Source organism: Pelobates fuscus, chromosome 4 (genome assembly GCF_036172605.1).
Source record: "Pelobates fuscus isolate aPelFus1 chromosome 4, aPelFus1.pri, whole genome shotgun sequence".
NCBI classification, from domain to species: domain Eukaryota; kingdom Metazoa; phylum Chordata; class Amphibia; order Anura; family Pelobatidae; genus Pelobates; species Pelobates fuscus.
The window spans coordinates 241,554,750-241,570,892 of NC_086320.1; the positions used below are offsets into that span (position 1 = coordinate 241,554,750).

The following is a 16,143-nucleotide window of genomic DNA, read 5'->3' on the forward strand; positions in this document are numbered from 1 at the left end:
CTCATTAAAATAACTTTATGAAATGGTCTACCAAGAGGAAATGCACTGGGATGGCATATCCTCCATAAGAGCACAAAACCACACAAGTAAAATATATGTTTGCCTACTATGAACTTCAGTAGTGTGTAGGATTTTAATAGCAACTATTTTAATGATGACACCAATTGATTAATTACTCATATGAGAAACTAAAAGAAAGAAGAGAACTCTGGATCTCCTGGTTCTATGCTGAATATTCTCAGGGTGAAAACTTTGAATGAATGGGCATTGAATGAATGGGCAGATTCTCTGCCAACTGCAGACCCTATTAACATTCTGAAATATTCTTAAGTTCTGAATATGAACACGAGTCTATATACTAAATTGAAGTCTAATGTAAAATATAAATATTCTACAAAATATTACAATGCATAATTTAACACAAACTTGGTTGCTTACATTGCTGTTTGTCAGGACTCTGTCTGCATACTTTGGTTGTTTGATTCCAGCTATTAACAATATCCTCTCTTTTGTATATGAAATCATTTCTGTGAATGTTATAAAGTGCTTGTTACGATGTACTTTCTTGACTCTTGCCAGCTTAATGAAAATCCCTTTTGCCTGAAAATAAATACATGTATTAGATAAAGTATTTGTTTAGTAAAAGCAAATAAATATTTCACTAAACATAGCCTTGACAAGTATGTGGTGTCATGTTCTAATCTTACTCACAATGCACTAGAGTATTTATATCTTACTCTATACTCAATGGGGCACACTGTACTCATAGACAAGGTAGGCTTTTAAGTTACTTGGGTCCAAGAACACAATGTATTGGGGGATATGCATTGTTACAGCTCCAATGCATATCCCCCAATACATTTCCCTACAGACATACCAACTTTAAGTTCATCTTCCTATAACCACATTCCCCTACCGATGTATCTCCACACAGCCACATTGCTTGCCCCGCTTAACCCCTACAGCCACATCTACCCCTCCTCCCAATTTAGCATTTGGCCTAGCATAGGTATTTTGCTGTACCTATCATTATCTAAAGCAGGGGTTCCCAACCCGTGGTGGCAGTGCACCGCACAGGTTGGGAAACTGAATGAGGGTCCAACAGGTGGCATGCCCTTAGGGTCACCTGATGGACATGTGCAATGAGGGGCCTGGAAGTGTGCTGCGATGCTTTAACAGTGCAACCCTTCTTAACTGCAGGGAGAGTTTGGAGGAGATGACATATTATAACTTCCTCACAACTCACTCACACAGCCATGTGGGAAAAGAGAGCCACAAGGATCTTCTGATCCGGCCCCCAACTCCCACCAGCCACAGCCAGCAAAAGTTAAGCTTAATGTGCATGTAATCTGTGTGTAGTGTGTGTATCTGTGTGTGTGTGTGTGTATCTGTGCCAGTACCCATGTACCACAGGTGTGGCTGAAATGCTGGACACATAGACTGTGGTAAAGCATAAAATATAAAGACAATTACTATATTAAATATGTTATGATTGTAGATTGCAGCACTAATTTGCAGACAGTCATTTTTTGCCACTGAATGATATATAGCATCACTGTTAGTGAGACATAATTCTGGATATGTTTTATAATTATACAGCACAATCTTTTATGAGCAGATATGTGCAGGGTTTAATGATTGTTAACAATTTCCAGGTTATTGGACTTCATAAAGTCCACCAAACAATTGTTGAATGCATTTGTTTAACCCCTGCCAAAAAAATCACACAGTAGTACTTCAACGTGAATAGTGGTTATTCTTTGCAACTAGAGCCCGAATGGCAGAACACTTGACCTATCACAAGTCCATTGTCACAGTTGCGAACCCACCCACCTCACATTATAGCATCCGTAAGGATACAGTACCCAATAACATGGGCATGTCAATGTTACATTATATGTTACTGTGTGTGTGTATATCTGTATGTGTGTCAGTGTGCATGCCTGTATCATTATGTCTGTGTATCTGCATGTGGCAGTCTGTGTATCTGTATGTCTGTATCTGCATGCGTATCAGTGTGTCTGTACATCTGTATGTGTGTCAGGGTGTGTCTGTGTTTTATACACATGCTGACACCCATACAGTTAGAAACACACTGAAACACATGCAGATATACTGATACAGATACTGACACATATATATATATATATATATATATATATATATATACATACATACAGATATATATATATGCAAACACTGATACACATGCAGATACACAGACACAGTATATAGGTTAGTGTATTTGCTACAGTGCACACACAGACACACACTACATCCCCAGCACACACAGGCACAAACTTCATCCCCAGCACACACTGCACCACCAGCACACACACAAACATGCTTCAGCCCCAGTACACAGACACACACTTTAGCCACAGCACACACACAGACACATTTTATCCCCAGCACATACACAGAGATACACTAGCATTACAGTGTGTGTCTGTGTTTGATACACATGCTGACACCCATTCAGTTGCAGACACACTGATACACATGCAGATATACTGATATAAATACTGACACACAGATACGAATATTGCCACACATGCAGGTACAGACACACTGTAAAATATTGCATATTCTAGGTTTCTATTGATTATATATGGGTGTGTGGATTGACATAAGTAACAGATGGTCTAAGTCACATGGCTTTCTTTGTATGAGAACTCTGGAATGTGAATTGGGGGTCTTGTCCTTATATGGCTAGAGTTATACTCTGACGTCAGTATGGGCACATCTTTATAGTAACTGAACAAAGGGACACAAGGTCTCTCTGTCTCTCTCTCGATGTAACTCTCCCTTCAGGAGTCCAGCAATTACCATCTGCTGTTGAACATCCATTATCCTGTAACATCCTTTGTTGTTTTATTATGTATCAGTAACTAAGAATAAGCATGAAGAAACCGTAAGTCAGATTGCGTATTGGTACTTTTCATTAATATAGATGTGTAATAATGTAGCGAGCCTTTGACCCAAGACTGTATATAAAAAAGACGTATATATCAATCAACAGGAAAAAGGCACAGAAGAAGAAACGAGAATTTATTACACACACTAATGCAAACACTGACACACATGCAGATACAGACACAATGATACACATGCAGATACAAACACACTAACACACATGCAGATACACAGACACAGTATATAGGTAAGTGTATTTGCTGCAGTGCACACACAGACACACACGACATCCCCAGCACGCACAGACACACACTGCACCCCCAGCACACACACAGACATGCTTCATCCCCAGCAAACATACACACACTTCACCCACAGCACAGACATACACTTCATCCCAAGTACACACACAGACACATTTCATCCCCAGCACACACAGAGACACACTACCATTACAGACACATATGTTTGGGGGGATAGCATCATCTCATCCTTGGACTTAGGCAGCACAATGTCTTGGGCCGGCCCTGGACCAGGCAACCTTCTTTCATTGTTTGATGGTCGTTTTAACATTCACATTTCCTTTGAAGGTACTTTTAGTGGTGGACATGAGTCATCAGCAATCTGAGCTACAGTTGCTTCTGTGTGTGATTGGATAAGATGGGCAAGCCATCACTCCTTTTGTGCATCAGTGAGCCTTGAGCTTGACAGCTTTTCCTTCCTTGCACCACTTTTGGTAGGTACTGCACTTGCTGTTTTGGAGATGCTCTTGCCAGTGGTGTTACATGGGGGGTGCAGGGGGTGCAGACCCCACCAGGGTGTGCATCACAGGTGGGGGTGACACCAGGGCTGGCCTTTGGGGTGTACGAGCTGTGTGGACCCATGAGCAGCAGGTGGGGAACCTAAATAAATAATGACCTAATGTCTCTCCCAGGTCCCCACCCATGAGCGGTGGGTGGGGACCCCAATTAATTAAAAGGGAGATCTAATGTCTCCCCTGATCCCCACCCATTAGAGGTGGGTGGGGACCCAAATTAATTAAAGGAGGGACCTAATGTCCCCCATGGTCCCCACCCATGAGCGGCAGATGGGGACCCTAAATAAATAAATAATGGGAGGACCTAATGTCCTTCCCAGGTCCCAAACCCATGAACGATGGTTGGCGACTGTAATAATTTAAAGAGGGAACTTAATGTCCTCCCTGGTCCCCACCCATGAACAGTGGGTGGGGACCCTAATGACCTAAATTAATGGGGGAACCTAATGTCCCCCTGATCCCCACCCATGAGCAGTGGGTGGGGACCCTAATGAAATAAATAATGGGGGGGACCTAATGTCCCCCCAGGTCCACACCCGACCCTAGAATAAATAATGGGGGACCTAATGTCCTCCACAGGTCATCACCCCTGAGCGGAGGGTGGGGACCCTAATAAATTAAAGGGGGAACTAATGTCCCCCCATGTCCTCACCCATGACCCCACTAATGCCCCCAAGCCCCTAGTCACCCCCCCCCACCAATACAAATACCCTGCCTACCCCGCTCCCCTTAATAATAGTGAGGGGAGGGCAATAAACTAAACCTGTAAAATTCAATTTCATACTTACCATTTGATATCTTCTTTCTTCTTCCTTTTTTTCTTTCTTCAGCCCCAAAAAAGGCCAAATAAAATCCATAATATGCGTCCCAGAAGCAAAGAGACTTCAAGATGAGACCACATACAAAAAGTTAACATCTAACCCAACAGAAATAACAAAAGAAAAATTCAAATCATATATAGATAAAAACCTAGAATTGGAAACCCTAAAGCCACAAGAGGCAAGATATCTATATTCCCAATCCAAAAATTCCGGAATTCTACTTTCTGCCGAAAATTCACAAGAATCAGACTAACCCCCCTGAAAGACCCATCATTTCGGGAATTGATTGCATTTCATCAAGGATTTCAGAATATATAGATGTCATGCTTCAGTCGATAGTAGTTAGCAACCCCTCTAACCCAAAAGATACTATCCACCTGCTGCAAAAATTAAATTAACTAGAATAAGAGGAACACTATGTTTTAGTTCCCTCTATAGCATAATACCACATAATAAAGGCATAGAGGCAGTCAGACACTTTTTATCCAAATCCACTTTTAAAGATGACCAAATAAATTTTATTGTAGAATGAATTTATGCAATTCCCACTAATAATTTTTTCTTGTTCAAAGATTAATATTTTTTACAAACAAGAGGGACGTCAATGGGCACCAAGTTTGCACCGAGTTACGCCAATTTATTTATGGCGTATTTTGAAGAAGAGTGTGTATCACAGCACTTTTTTTGCGAACTTGGTGTCATATTGCCGTTATATAGACAATATATTTTTTATTTGGAAGGGGGGGGGACCTAGTCTTGAAATATTTTTATCTCATCTTAACAATAATGATTGGGGAATTATTTTAACCTCCCCTCAAAGTCATTTAGATCTCACTATTTTCATTGAAGACTCAATTATCTACACAAAGAATTTTTTCAAAACTGTAGATGCAAACAGTTATATTGAAAAGAAGAGTTGTCATCACACCCCCTGGTTAACAAACGCTCCAAAAAGCCTGTTTAAAGGGTCAGAAGAAACTGTACACAAGACTACGTAATTCAAGCATCCATAATTAAAGGACAATTCATAGAGAGATGATATGACAAACAAAAATTGAATAGTAGTATGGAAGACATTAAGAATATTGAAAGAAAACAATTATTATCATACAAACCCCAAAAAAGAAATAGTAACATTAATAATCTGCCCTTCATCTGCAACTATAATGGCCAACACAAAAAAGTAAATAACTAATCCACCAATATTGGCCTATACTACAACATGACCCCATCCTAAAAAGTATACAACCCTCAAAACCACAAATAGTTTATAGAGGTTGTAAACATCTAAAACACACATTAGTAAAAAAAGTAGTTTTAGAACTACGAATCCTAAAAACTTCTTACAAAAAGGCTTTTTCAGCAGAAATCTTAGACTCACTGTGAAAAATTAAGCTGGGTAATGTACCCAAGGGTGCAAGCAGCTGTTGGTGACACTGTGGACTCCAAGATCAGGATATTTTGGGGCCCTATGGGTGTTACAAAGCTTTGGAGAATGTGGCCTACTTGCAAGAGGAGCGGTGTAGAGGGCCGCTGCCCTGTTTGCATGCCTGACAATCACCCAACGGCTGTGTGATCCCCCTCACAGGCCCTGGTCCCCCCCGATGGACCGGCGGGGGTTATCCCAGTCCCCAGTGTGCCATCCTGGTGTGCCATCTGTGCAGAGTTACTCAGCCAATGGACCTCAGCACCTGAACAACAAGATGGCGGCCACGTGGCATACACTGGGCCAGACCGCATTATCAGCAGTCATGTGGCTTACTGGACTATACCGCCCCAATTCTTAACCGTGGACTATTGGTGCTACTCCAATCTGCTAAACCGCAGAGCTGCCTCGGATGACCAGCCTTTGTACATGGAACCTAAGTCCATTCCCAGCAGTTGCTTACCTGGGCCTAGAGCACCCTGAAGACAACCCTTCGAACCACAGCCCAACACCTTGCCTGGGAATTCTTTATCAGCCATTCTGGCAGTGGAACAGGAGGCACAGGTGGTGTGGGCACATGGAGCACAGGGCTGGCATAATCGCAATCTCCCAACTTCTCACAGGGCTTGCAGGTCGGACAAGAGGTGGGACAGGAACCATCCGCGGCACTCACAGAGAACTGGGCATGGGGGTTGCGTGGCCTGCCTTGAGAGACTCCAGTGGCAAATTTAAGCTTCAGTTTAAACTATTATAATGCTTCCTTCTATTAATTTACTTTGCCTTTTATTTTTCTACACATTGGGCACTGTATAGCATGCTTATATGTTTATAATGGGCTAGGTATTACTCCTACACCCATGGGCTTACAGCTATATGGGGTCACGTACTATCACCTGTCAGTGACCGTTGGGTTGCTCTACTTTATAACAGGCATTGGGATATGTACCTCCAGGGTATCATTATTACATTATACATTGCTGTAACCCAGTCACATGTCACAACTTGTTTCCCCAGTCTTTAACTTGTACTTCGCATGTGCCCTGTAAAGTCATACTTATGTTATATCAGACAGATAAGCCTTAGCCACATTACACCTTATTTTTATACTTGGAAGGGATGTATCTTTGTACCTACTGTACAGAATCAAAGGCTCTTTATTACCACTCAACACTATAGATGAAAGTTATGTCTAACAGTAAGGGGTCTATTAAAAGGCATCTCCATGTCCCTACTACTTAAGCAAATGGGTGTACCTATATCTCCTGACTAAACATGAACTGATCGCTGCCCAAATTATTCAGCTTTACTCGTTTTATTTTCCTTTTTTAAAAAGTGCAACAACCGTAACCTATCAAAAGTTAACTTTCAAGCGTACAAAATAATCTTGTGAATTTCCCTATATAAAAACAAAAATGCAATTTATATTTAATTTTAACACCCTATTACCCCATGGGCTCAACCAAGATTTTGAGCTATGTCATATTTTAAAATAATTAACATGTATTTATATTTATATTCAGATTTATTTATAATTTAACCTACAGTCGAATCTCACATCTAAGTTACTTTTCAAACTAATGTTTCTCTTAGCTAACCACCCATTTAAAATAATAATTGTATCACCATCATTTTACTCCTTCATATGGGTAAAAATAGCAATTTTTATTATTTATTTTTTTACAACTGAATACCTGTTTATATATATATATATATATATATATATATATATATATATATAAAGGAAACACTACAGACAGTCTTAGAAGAGAACCCAGACTGTCTGTATAGCCTGGAAATAATATATAGTACCAGAGCGTCAGAAGTAAACTGGTTATCGTGTATGGGTATATAGATCAAAAGCGTAACTTAAAAGTTGATATACATACTCGAGACTAATGTGCCTGATGCCACCTGTAGGTCAAGGAAAATATGGACGCCAGTATGTGGCATTATATAGTATGATCTCCAATCCTATATAACAGCTTTATTCGAAAAAATATATATATATACTAAATAGGACCGGATCAAATATACTATACTCCAAATATAACCTTCTCAAAGGCGGTGTCACATAGAAAATCCTGTAACCACAAGAAAAATAATAATAATAATAGTAATAGAAGTGTCTGTTGTAGATTTATACATGCACCCAGCATATTATATTCTAGCAGTGCATGGTCAATATCTTACACAACAGTACACCTAAATAAGAAAAAAATAATAATATCAGACAGGATACTGCTCCAATAAAAACGGAGCTAAAGGGGTAGAGAGGAAAGAAAGTATCAATATCAAAATGTCAGTCTAAAATAGGCTGACTGTGAAACATTACAAAGCCTCTCTCCGTGTTAAACTGACTAGACAGGCATAGAAGTATAGAAGGATAATGATATTAAGAGAGAATAGATCAATCAAGTGAAAATCATAATATCAACGTGCCATTCAGTGCCCAGTGTGCAATGTGCATAGTGCAAAAAATATTAACGCCTGACGAAGGTGCACTCTTTAAGCACCGAAACGCGCGTTGGGCGTTAATATTTTTTGCACTATGCACATTGCACACTGGGCACTGAATGGCACGTTGATATTATGATTTTCACTTGATTGATCTATTCTCTCTTAATATCATTATCCTTCTACACAGGGAGTGCAGAATTATTAGGCAAGTTGTATTTTTGAGGATTCATTTTTATTATTGAACAACAACCATGTTCTCAATGAACCCAAAAAACTAATTAATATCAAAGCTGAATATTTTTGGAAGTAGTTTTTAGTTTGTTTTTAGTTTTAGCTATTTTAGGGGGATATCTGTGTGTGCAGGTGACTATTACTGTGCATAATTATTAGGCAACTTAGCAAAAAACAAATATATACCCATTTCAATTATTTATTTTTACCAGTGAAACCAATACAACATCTCAACATTCACAAATATACATTTCTGACATTCAAAAACATAACAAAAACAAATCCAATATATAGCCACCTTTCTTTGCAAGGACACTCAAAAGCCTGCCATCCATGGATTCTGTCAGTGTTTTGATCTGTTCACCATCAACATTGCGTGCAGAAGCAACCACAGCCTCCCAGACACTGTTCAGAGAGGTGTACTGTTTTCCCTCCTTGTAAATCTCACATTTGATGATGGACCACAGGTTCTCAATGGGTTCAGATCAGGTGAACAAGGAGGCCATGTCATTAGATTTTATACCCTTTCTTGCCAGCCACGCTGTGGAGTACTTGGACGCGTGTGATGGAGCATTGTCCTGCATGAAAATCATGTTTTTCTTGAAGGATGCAGACTTCTTCCTGTACCACTGCTTGAAGAAGGTGTCTTCCAGAAACTGGCAGTAGGACTGGGAGTTGAGCTTGACTCCATCCTCAACCCGAAAAGGCCCCACAAGCTCATCTTTGATGATACCAGCCCAAACCAGTACTCCACCTCCACCTTTCTGGCGTCTGAGTCGGACTGGAGCTCTCTGCCCTTTACCAATCCAGCCACGGGGGCCCATCCATCTGGCCAATCAAGACTCACTCTCATTTCATCAGTCCATAAAACTTTAGAAAAATCAGTCTTGAGATATTTCTTGGCCCAGTCTTGACGTTTCAGCTTGTGTGTCTTGTTCAGTGGTGGTCGTCTTTCAGCCTTTCTTACCTTGGCCATGTCTCTGAGTATTGCACACCTTGTGCTTTTGGGCACTCCAGTGATGTTGCAGCTCTGAAATATGGCCAAACTGGTGGCAAGTGGCATCTTGGCAGCTGCACGCTTGACTTTTCTCAGTTCATGGGCAGTTATTTTGCACCTTGGTTTTTCCACACGCTTCTTGCGACCCTGTTGACTATTTTAAATGAAACGCTTGATTGTTCGATGATCACGCTTCAGAAGCTTTGCAATTTTAAGAGTGCTGCATCCCTCTGCAAGATATCTCACTATTTTTGACTTTTCTGAGCCTGTCAAGTCCTTCTTTTGACCCATTTTGCCAAAGGAAAGGAAGTTGCCTAATAATTATGCACACCTGATATAGGGTGTTGATGTCATTAGACCACACCCCTTCTCATTACAGAGATGCACATCACCTAATATGCTTAATTGGTAGTAGGCTTTCGAGCCTATACAGCTTGGAGTAAGACAACATGCATAAAGAGGATGATGTGGTCAAAATACTCATTTGCCTAATAATTCTGCACTCCCTGTACTTCTATGCCTGTCTAGTCAGTTTAACAGGGAGAGAGGCTTTGTAATGTTTCACAGTCAGCCTATTTTAGACTGACATTTTGATATTGATACTTTCTTTCCTCTCTACCCCTGTAGCTCCATTTTTATAGGAGCAGTATCCTGTCTGATATTATTATTTTTTTCTTATTTAGGTGTACTGTTGTGTAAGATATTGACCATGCACTGCTAGAATATAATATGCTGGGTGCATGTATACATCTACAACAGACACTTCTATTACTATTATTATTATTTTTCTTGTGGTTACAGGATTTTCTATGTGACACCACCTTTGAGAAGGTTATATTTGGAGTATAGTATATTTGATCCGGTCCTATTTAGTATATATATATTTTTTTTCGAATAAAGCGGTTATATAGGATTGGAGATCATACTATATAATGCAACATACTGGCGTCCATATTTTCCTTGACCTACAGGTGGCATCAGGCACATTAGTCTCGAGTATGTATATCAACTTTTAAGTTACGCTTTTGATCTATATACCCATACACGATAACCAGTTTACTTCTGACGCTCTGGTACTATATATTATTTCCAGGCTATACAGACAGTCTGGGTTCTCTTCTAAGACTTTCTGTAGTGTTTCCTTTGTTTCTTAGCATTTACACCTGGGGTTAAGCCCCTATTGAGACCCCTGGAGTCTCTTCACGGTACGTTAGACTTTGTTGTGTATCAGATTCTCCCCCTGCTATTTTCTGGTGGGGTTGAGTATACGGATACACATACTATGTCTGACTAATTCTCTGTTTTTTTGTTATATATATATATATCTATATGATAGTTTTCAAAAATTGGATCTTCTGTTTCTAACATAGTAAAGACTGCCTTCCATACGACAATATTCTTCACTAAGTATATGTCCCGTGTATATTTTATTAACCATATTTGGTGGTTCAGAAAATCGAGGCAGAGATCGAATTATTCCTCATCAGAGGAACCAGTTCTTGGAAAGACCTCCAATCTCTCCTGGGTTATTTGAAAATTATCCCGCATGGTCGCGCTTTTATTTCACAACTACTTAGTCTATTACCAAACCTACCAAACGACGACAGCATAGTCACACAAGCCATACAAGCTAGGGTAGATTTAACCATGTAGCATCAATTCTTGTCAGAATGGAAGGGTGAAAAACATGTTCATCCCGCCTTTGTCAGATGACTCCCTGGTGTTATGGACAGACGCTGCAGCCCACTCTGGGTTTGCAGCCATCTTTGGAGACAGGTGGTTCAGAACCTCAACTCTTTTCGAAATTTGTCCCATAGTGGCAGCGACTTGAGTATGGGTCCACCTTTGGAGGGGTAAATCAGTAAAATGATATACAGACAATATAGCGACCTGGGAAATAATCAATAGGAGTAGGTCCTCTGTGGCGAGGCACACGCCCACGGAATATTCATATGTTTTGGCCTTGTATTTTGTGTTCCCAATGTTTATTCTCATGATTTTCCCTTGTACTCTGTGTTTCCCCATGTATCTATATTTAACTGTGTTTTATTCGTGTGTTTTACCTGCTTCCCGTCGAGAGCCGAACAGCACCTGTTTGTATGAGCTCTTCCGAATGGGGAGCAGGTAAAACACCCCGACACCTCATTTAGACTGTCTATCTAGAACGTTCACACCTCGTAATGAGGTGTGAAAAACGCAAACCACAAGGGAAACAAGTGGCGTGTGCTTCACCCGGGTTACCGCCGGTTTGTATAACCAAACTGGCATACGCACACTGTCTCAGATACCCGTGTCGGGGATCGTCCTACCCGCTCCCAACGGAGCTATGGTCACCGTGTCCCCTGGCCTGGGAGCTACGAGGCTAGGCTCGTAGCTGCCCAAGAGAGCACTCTCTCCAGTGGATACCTACGTGGGGATATCCACTGGAGAGAGGGACACGCACCAGCAGGGAATCTCTGGAGCTGTGAGTCGAACTCATGGCAGCAGAGTCCCGCTGGCTGCATGGAAGTCTGTGTGCACCAATGGGAGAGGACCCATTCAAACTGGGTTTGTGCCATTCTCCTTATTTGTCAGCATGAACACTGGTCACTGATTGGTCGCTGTAGGGCGTGGGCGCTCTTTCAAACGGGGTTTGAAACATATAAAACGACAACCAATAGATGGTAAAAAATTCAGAGCATTATCCAATATCTTTGTATACAAAACCTTTCGAAACAGAAATGAACATTACAATTAAAACTGCTATATTTCTGACCTTTTATGGTTTTCTACGACCCAATGAGCTCACAGTAGAGAAAGCAAAAGACACTTCCAACATGCTAAAAATTGCTGACCTAAACAAAATAGGAGACCACTATACTTTAACATTACGACAGTCTAAATCAAATAAAATGGGACCACCTATCAACATACAACTATTCCCTACAGGTAACAAGTGGTGCCCAGCTCAATTACTGGACCGGTTTCAACTAACTCGTATAGATCAGGTGAAAAGCGCTCCTCTACTGAGCTTACACGGTAACCCATTAACAACATCAAAATTCATTGTATACATAAGGACTCTGTTTACAAAAATAGGTTGCGATCCTTCGACTTTTACTGGCCATTCATTTTGCATAGGTGCAGCAACAGCAGCTTCTAGTCAAAATGTACCAGTGCACATAATCAAAAGACTGGGACGGTGGAAGTCATCCGCATACAACCGATACATACCCCAACCTGAAAAAGAACTTAGACAAGCATTTAAAGAATTAGCCAAATAAGGATAACCTCTTATATGTTCATGTTTGATGTTACGATTACATACGTATTAACGTTTGCATTTGTTAAAAAAAAATCTCCTTTTGCCCTCTTTATTTACAGGCTTGCCTGAACGTCGGTTTCGGCACACCACAACCGACTTTAGTAAATATAATAGTTAACACTTACTCTGCTTTTTTCCTTGACCACAAATATATATATATATATATATATATATATATACACACACACACACACACACACACACATATACATACACATACACACACATATATATATATATAAGTGTTTCAAAACATAATCCAATGATAATATGATCAATGAAAATGGAGTTTGTGTGTAACAAAATGCAAAAAACAAACATGTATGCTAAATTTGGCCATGATTTGTGCTAAGTGGCTACTAACAAAGAAAAGACATGCTCCATTTTGAAAACCTTGGGTTGTCTACTTTTGCAAATGGTATGCTATGATAGAGATAATTCTCATTCCTCTCCTGCCATATGGTCTCAAAAGCAACATAACCAATCTGGCAAATTTCAATGTGTAAAAACTGAAATAGGAAAGCTTTATATTTGACCCTGTAACTTTCCATAACCCATAAAACCTGGACACGGGTGGACTGTTGTACGTGTGAGATTTCATTGAACACAAATGTAAGTGTTTTAGAGCAGTGAAATGTATAATGCTGATGATATAATCTGTTAAATTACTGTTTTTTTTGTGATAAATGCAAAAAACAAATATGAACGTTGACTTTGGCCAGGGTGTGTGAATAAGTGGCTACTAAAAAAGAAAAGACATACCTTATTTTGAATACATTGTGTTGTATACTGTACTGCCATTCTGTCTCAAAGGCAACATAGGCACACAAATCTGGCAAATTTCAATGTGTATAAGATGAAAAGGGGAAAGCCCTATATTTGACTCTGTACCTTTCCAAAACCCTATCAAAACTGTACATGGGGGAAAGTGTTGTACTGATGAGACACCGCTAAACACAAATATGTGCATTTTATTACAGTAAAAGCTAACAGTATTATGACATTCAGAACTAAAAGAATTTATTTTTCATTTTTTCATAAATATTTGATATATAATGAAAGCCTTTTAACTCCTGAACAAAATAATATATAATAAGTGTGGATGTAATAAATTGTTGAACAGACATAGACTTCAAATTCTAGGTTGTGTTTTGATCAGAACTTGTACAATTGTTAAATGGGTGGATAGAAGGAGAAAAATATAGGAGTGAAATACAAGGAGAGCATTGTAAAGCTATATTATTAATAAATATAACCTATTAGTATGTAGCTGTAACACGATACATGCAGCTACTTCCTTTAGTATCTTGTTACTTGTAACCTGAGCCTCTTAGAATCAGGCCAGAGAGCCAGTGTTCTGATGTGAAGACTACTGTGTATGGGAATCTGTTTTCTGTATTCACTTTTCCACTACCATATGGTGTGTGTTGAGTGTGACATGAAGAAGTCTCCTACAAGAACCACCCAATTACACTATTTTACATGATCACACTACACAGAATCTATTGCCAACACTCTTATTAACTATATTGCATATACATTGAATCAGAGCTTGAGAAAATTAAGAGTTATTTGCTCTACTTACCATACCCGTCAATGCAAAGGCCATTACAATGAAGAAAGTCCAATAAAAACAAACCACAGAAAAATGATTAGACATGGCTGAATTTTGGAAGCAAGTGTATTTTGAACCACCAACTTTCAGCAAATGGATGAAAAGAATATGAAGGGACTTTATCACACTACTAAATGTGTAGTTATTAGAATTAAACATAAGATATCCAAGTGATGAGTAAGCCAATAGAAAGACGACAGCGGATAGCTGCAATAAAAAAAAAAAGAACAAATAGTACATAATTAATAAAATATTTCAGCTGCACCTTTTAAATATAAACATTATTGTAAATATTAAATTTAGGTTCTATAACTAACTTACTAATATCTGGAAGGGAGCAATTTTACCTTAGCTTTGCACAATTCTTATCCTGCACATTTATGTTAGGTGGATTCTAAAATAGCTAAACATGTAAAATTGTTAAGAACACTGAAAATTGCATCTAAATAAGCATCTTGCTATCCCATTTGTGGACTAAAGCAAACTACAAGGATTTAAAAAAAATTTTGTACCTTGATGAATTAATTCAATCTTCAAAACTATTACGATTTAAAACTGGAATTGCCAGTAAGTAAAGTAGGCACCTGCCTACTGTCACTTTTTTCAGCACTTAAAATTAATTTAGTTTACTCTGGTTTTGGTTAATATTAGAGCTGTCGATCCCTAATGTAAACCTAGATGAAGAGGATGAGTGGGGAGAGGTATGCACTGCAGTAGCGACATTAAACAGGAAAAAGTAGATCCACTGTGTATTGCTATTTGTTAATACAGGGTATTGTTTATATGAGTCTAGAAAATAAGCAGGCTGACAATAGAAACGATAATATATTAAAATGCATATCTGACCAGAAAATAAATAAATCACATGCAACTTGAAAAAAGAAACATAGCAAAATAAATTTCATACCATCATGAAACGTGTGCTGACACATATATGGCGAAGCATACTCATCCAGGGAACCATCATTTTGAAAACACTGAGGAGTTTTATGAGTTTAATTATCACGAAGAATAACAGGAATCCAAACAAGCAATGTGACCACTGAAATACAGTAAACAACATTTACCTTTAGTTTGGTGAGATGTCTAAAGTTAAATAGGGGTGTGTTTGTATGTAGTGGTTGCTTTTAAATGCACGTGTGCATTTGTGTGTAGTGTTGGTGTTTGATTGGAGGGGTGCTTGTATATAGTTTTAGTGTTTTAATACAGGGTGTGTTTGTATGTAATGATTACGTTTGATTGAAGATGTGTGTCTGAATGTAATGTTGTTTTTAAAATGCGGATGTACATTTTTGTGTTGTATTGGTGTTTGAGTGAACGGGTGTGTGTATAACATATTGGGGTTTGACTGCAGGGAGTGTGCTTTCATGTTGTGTTGGTGTTTGATTGTTTGGATGTATGCACATATACTGCTACATACATACATACACAGATTTCTATATACATTAACACATAGATACACACAAACACACTGACACACACACAAATGCATATACACACTGACACACACACACACAGATTTACACAACACACACACACACACACAGATATACACACCA

The 16,143-nt window shown here is 39.1% G+C and overlaps 1 protein-coding gene across 1 annotated transcript in view; it reads right to left on the bottom strand.

The window, feature by feature from the left end:
* Nucleotides 1-16,143, bottom strand: part of LOC134608844 (polycystin-1-like protein 1) — a 363,482-nt gene that overhangs the window by 22,071 nt on the left and 325,268 nt on the right. Inside the window, exons 8-10 of the mRNA XM_063452022.1 lie at nucleotides 15,492-15,626; nucleotides 14,555-14,791; nucleotides 439-600 (exon numbers count right to left, since the gene is read on the bottom strand). Of these exons, the coding sequence (XP_063308092.1) occupies nucleotides 439-600; nucleotides 14,555-14,791; nucleotides 15,492-15,626 (534 nt within the window). The remainder of the gene's footprint in view (nucleotides 1-438; nucleotides 601-14,554; nucleotides 14,792-15,491; nucleotides 15,627-16,143) is intronic.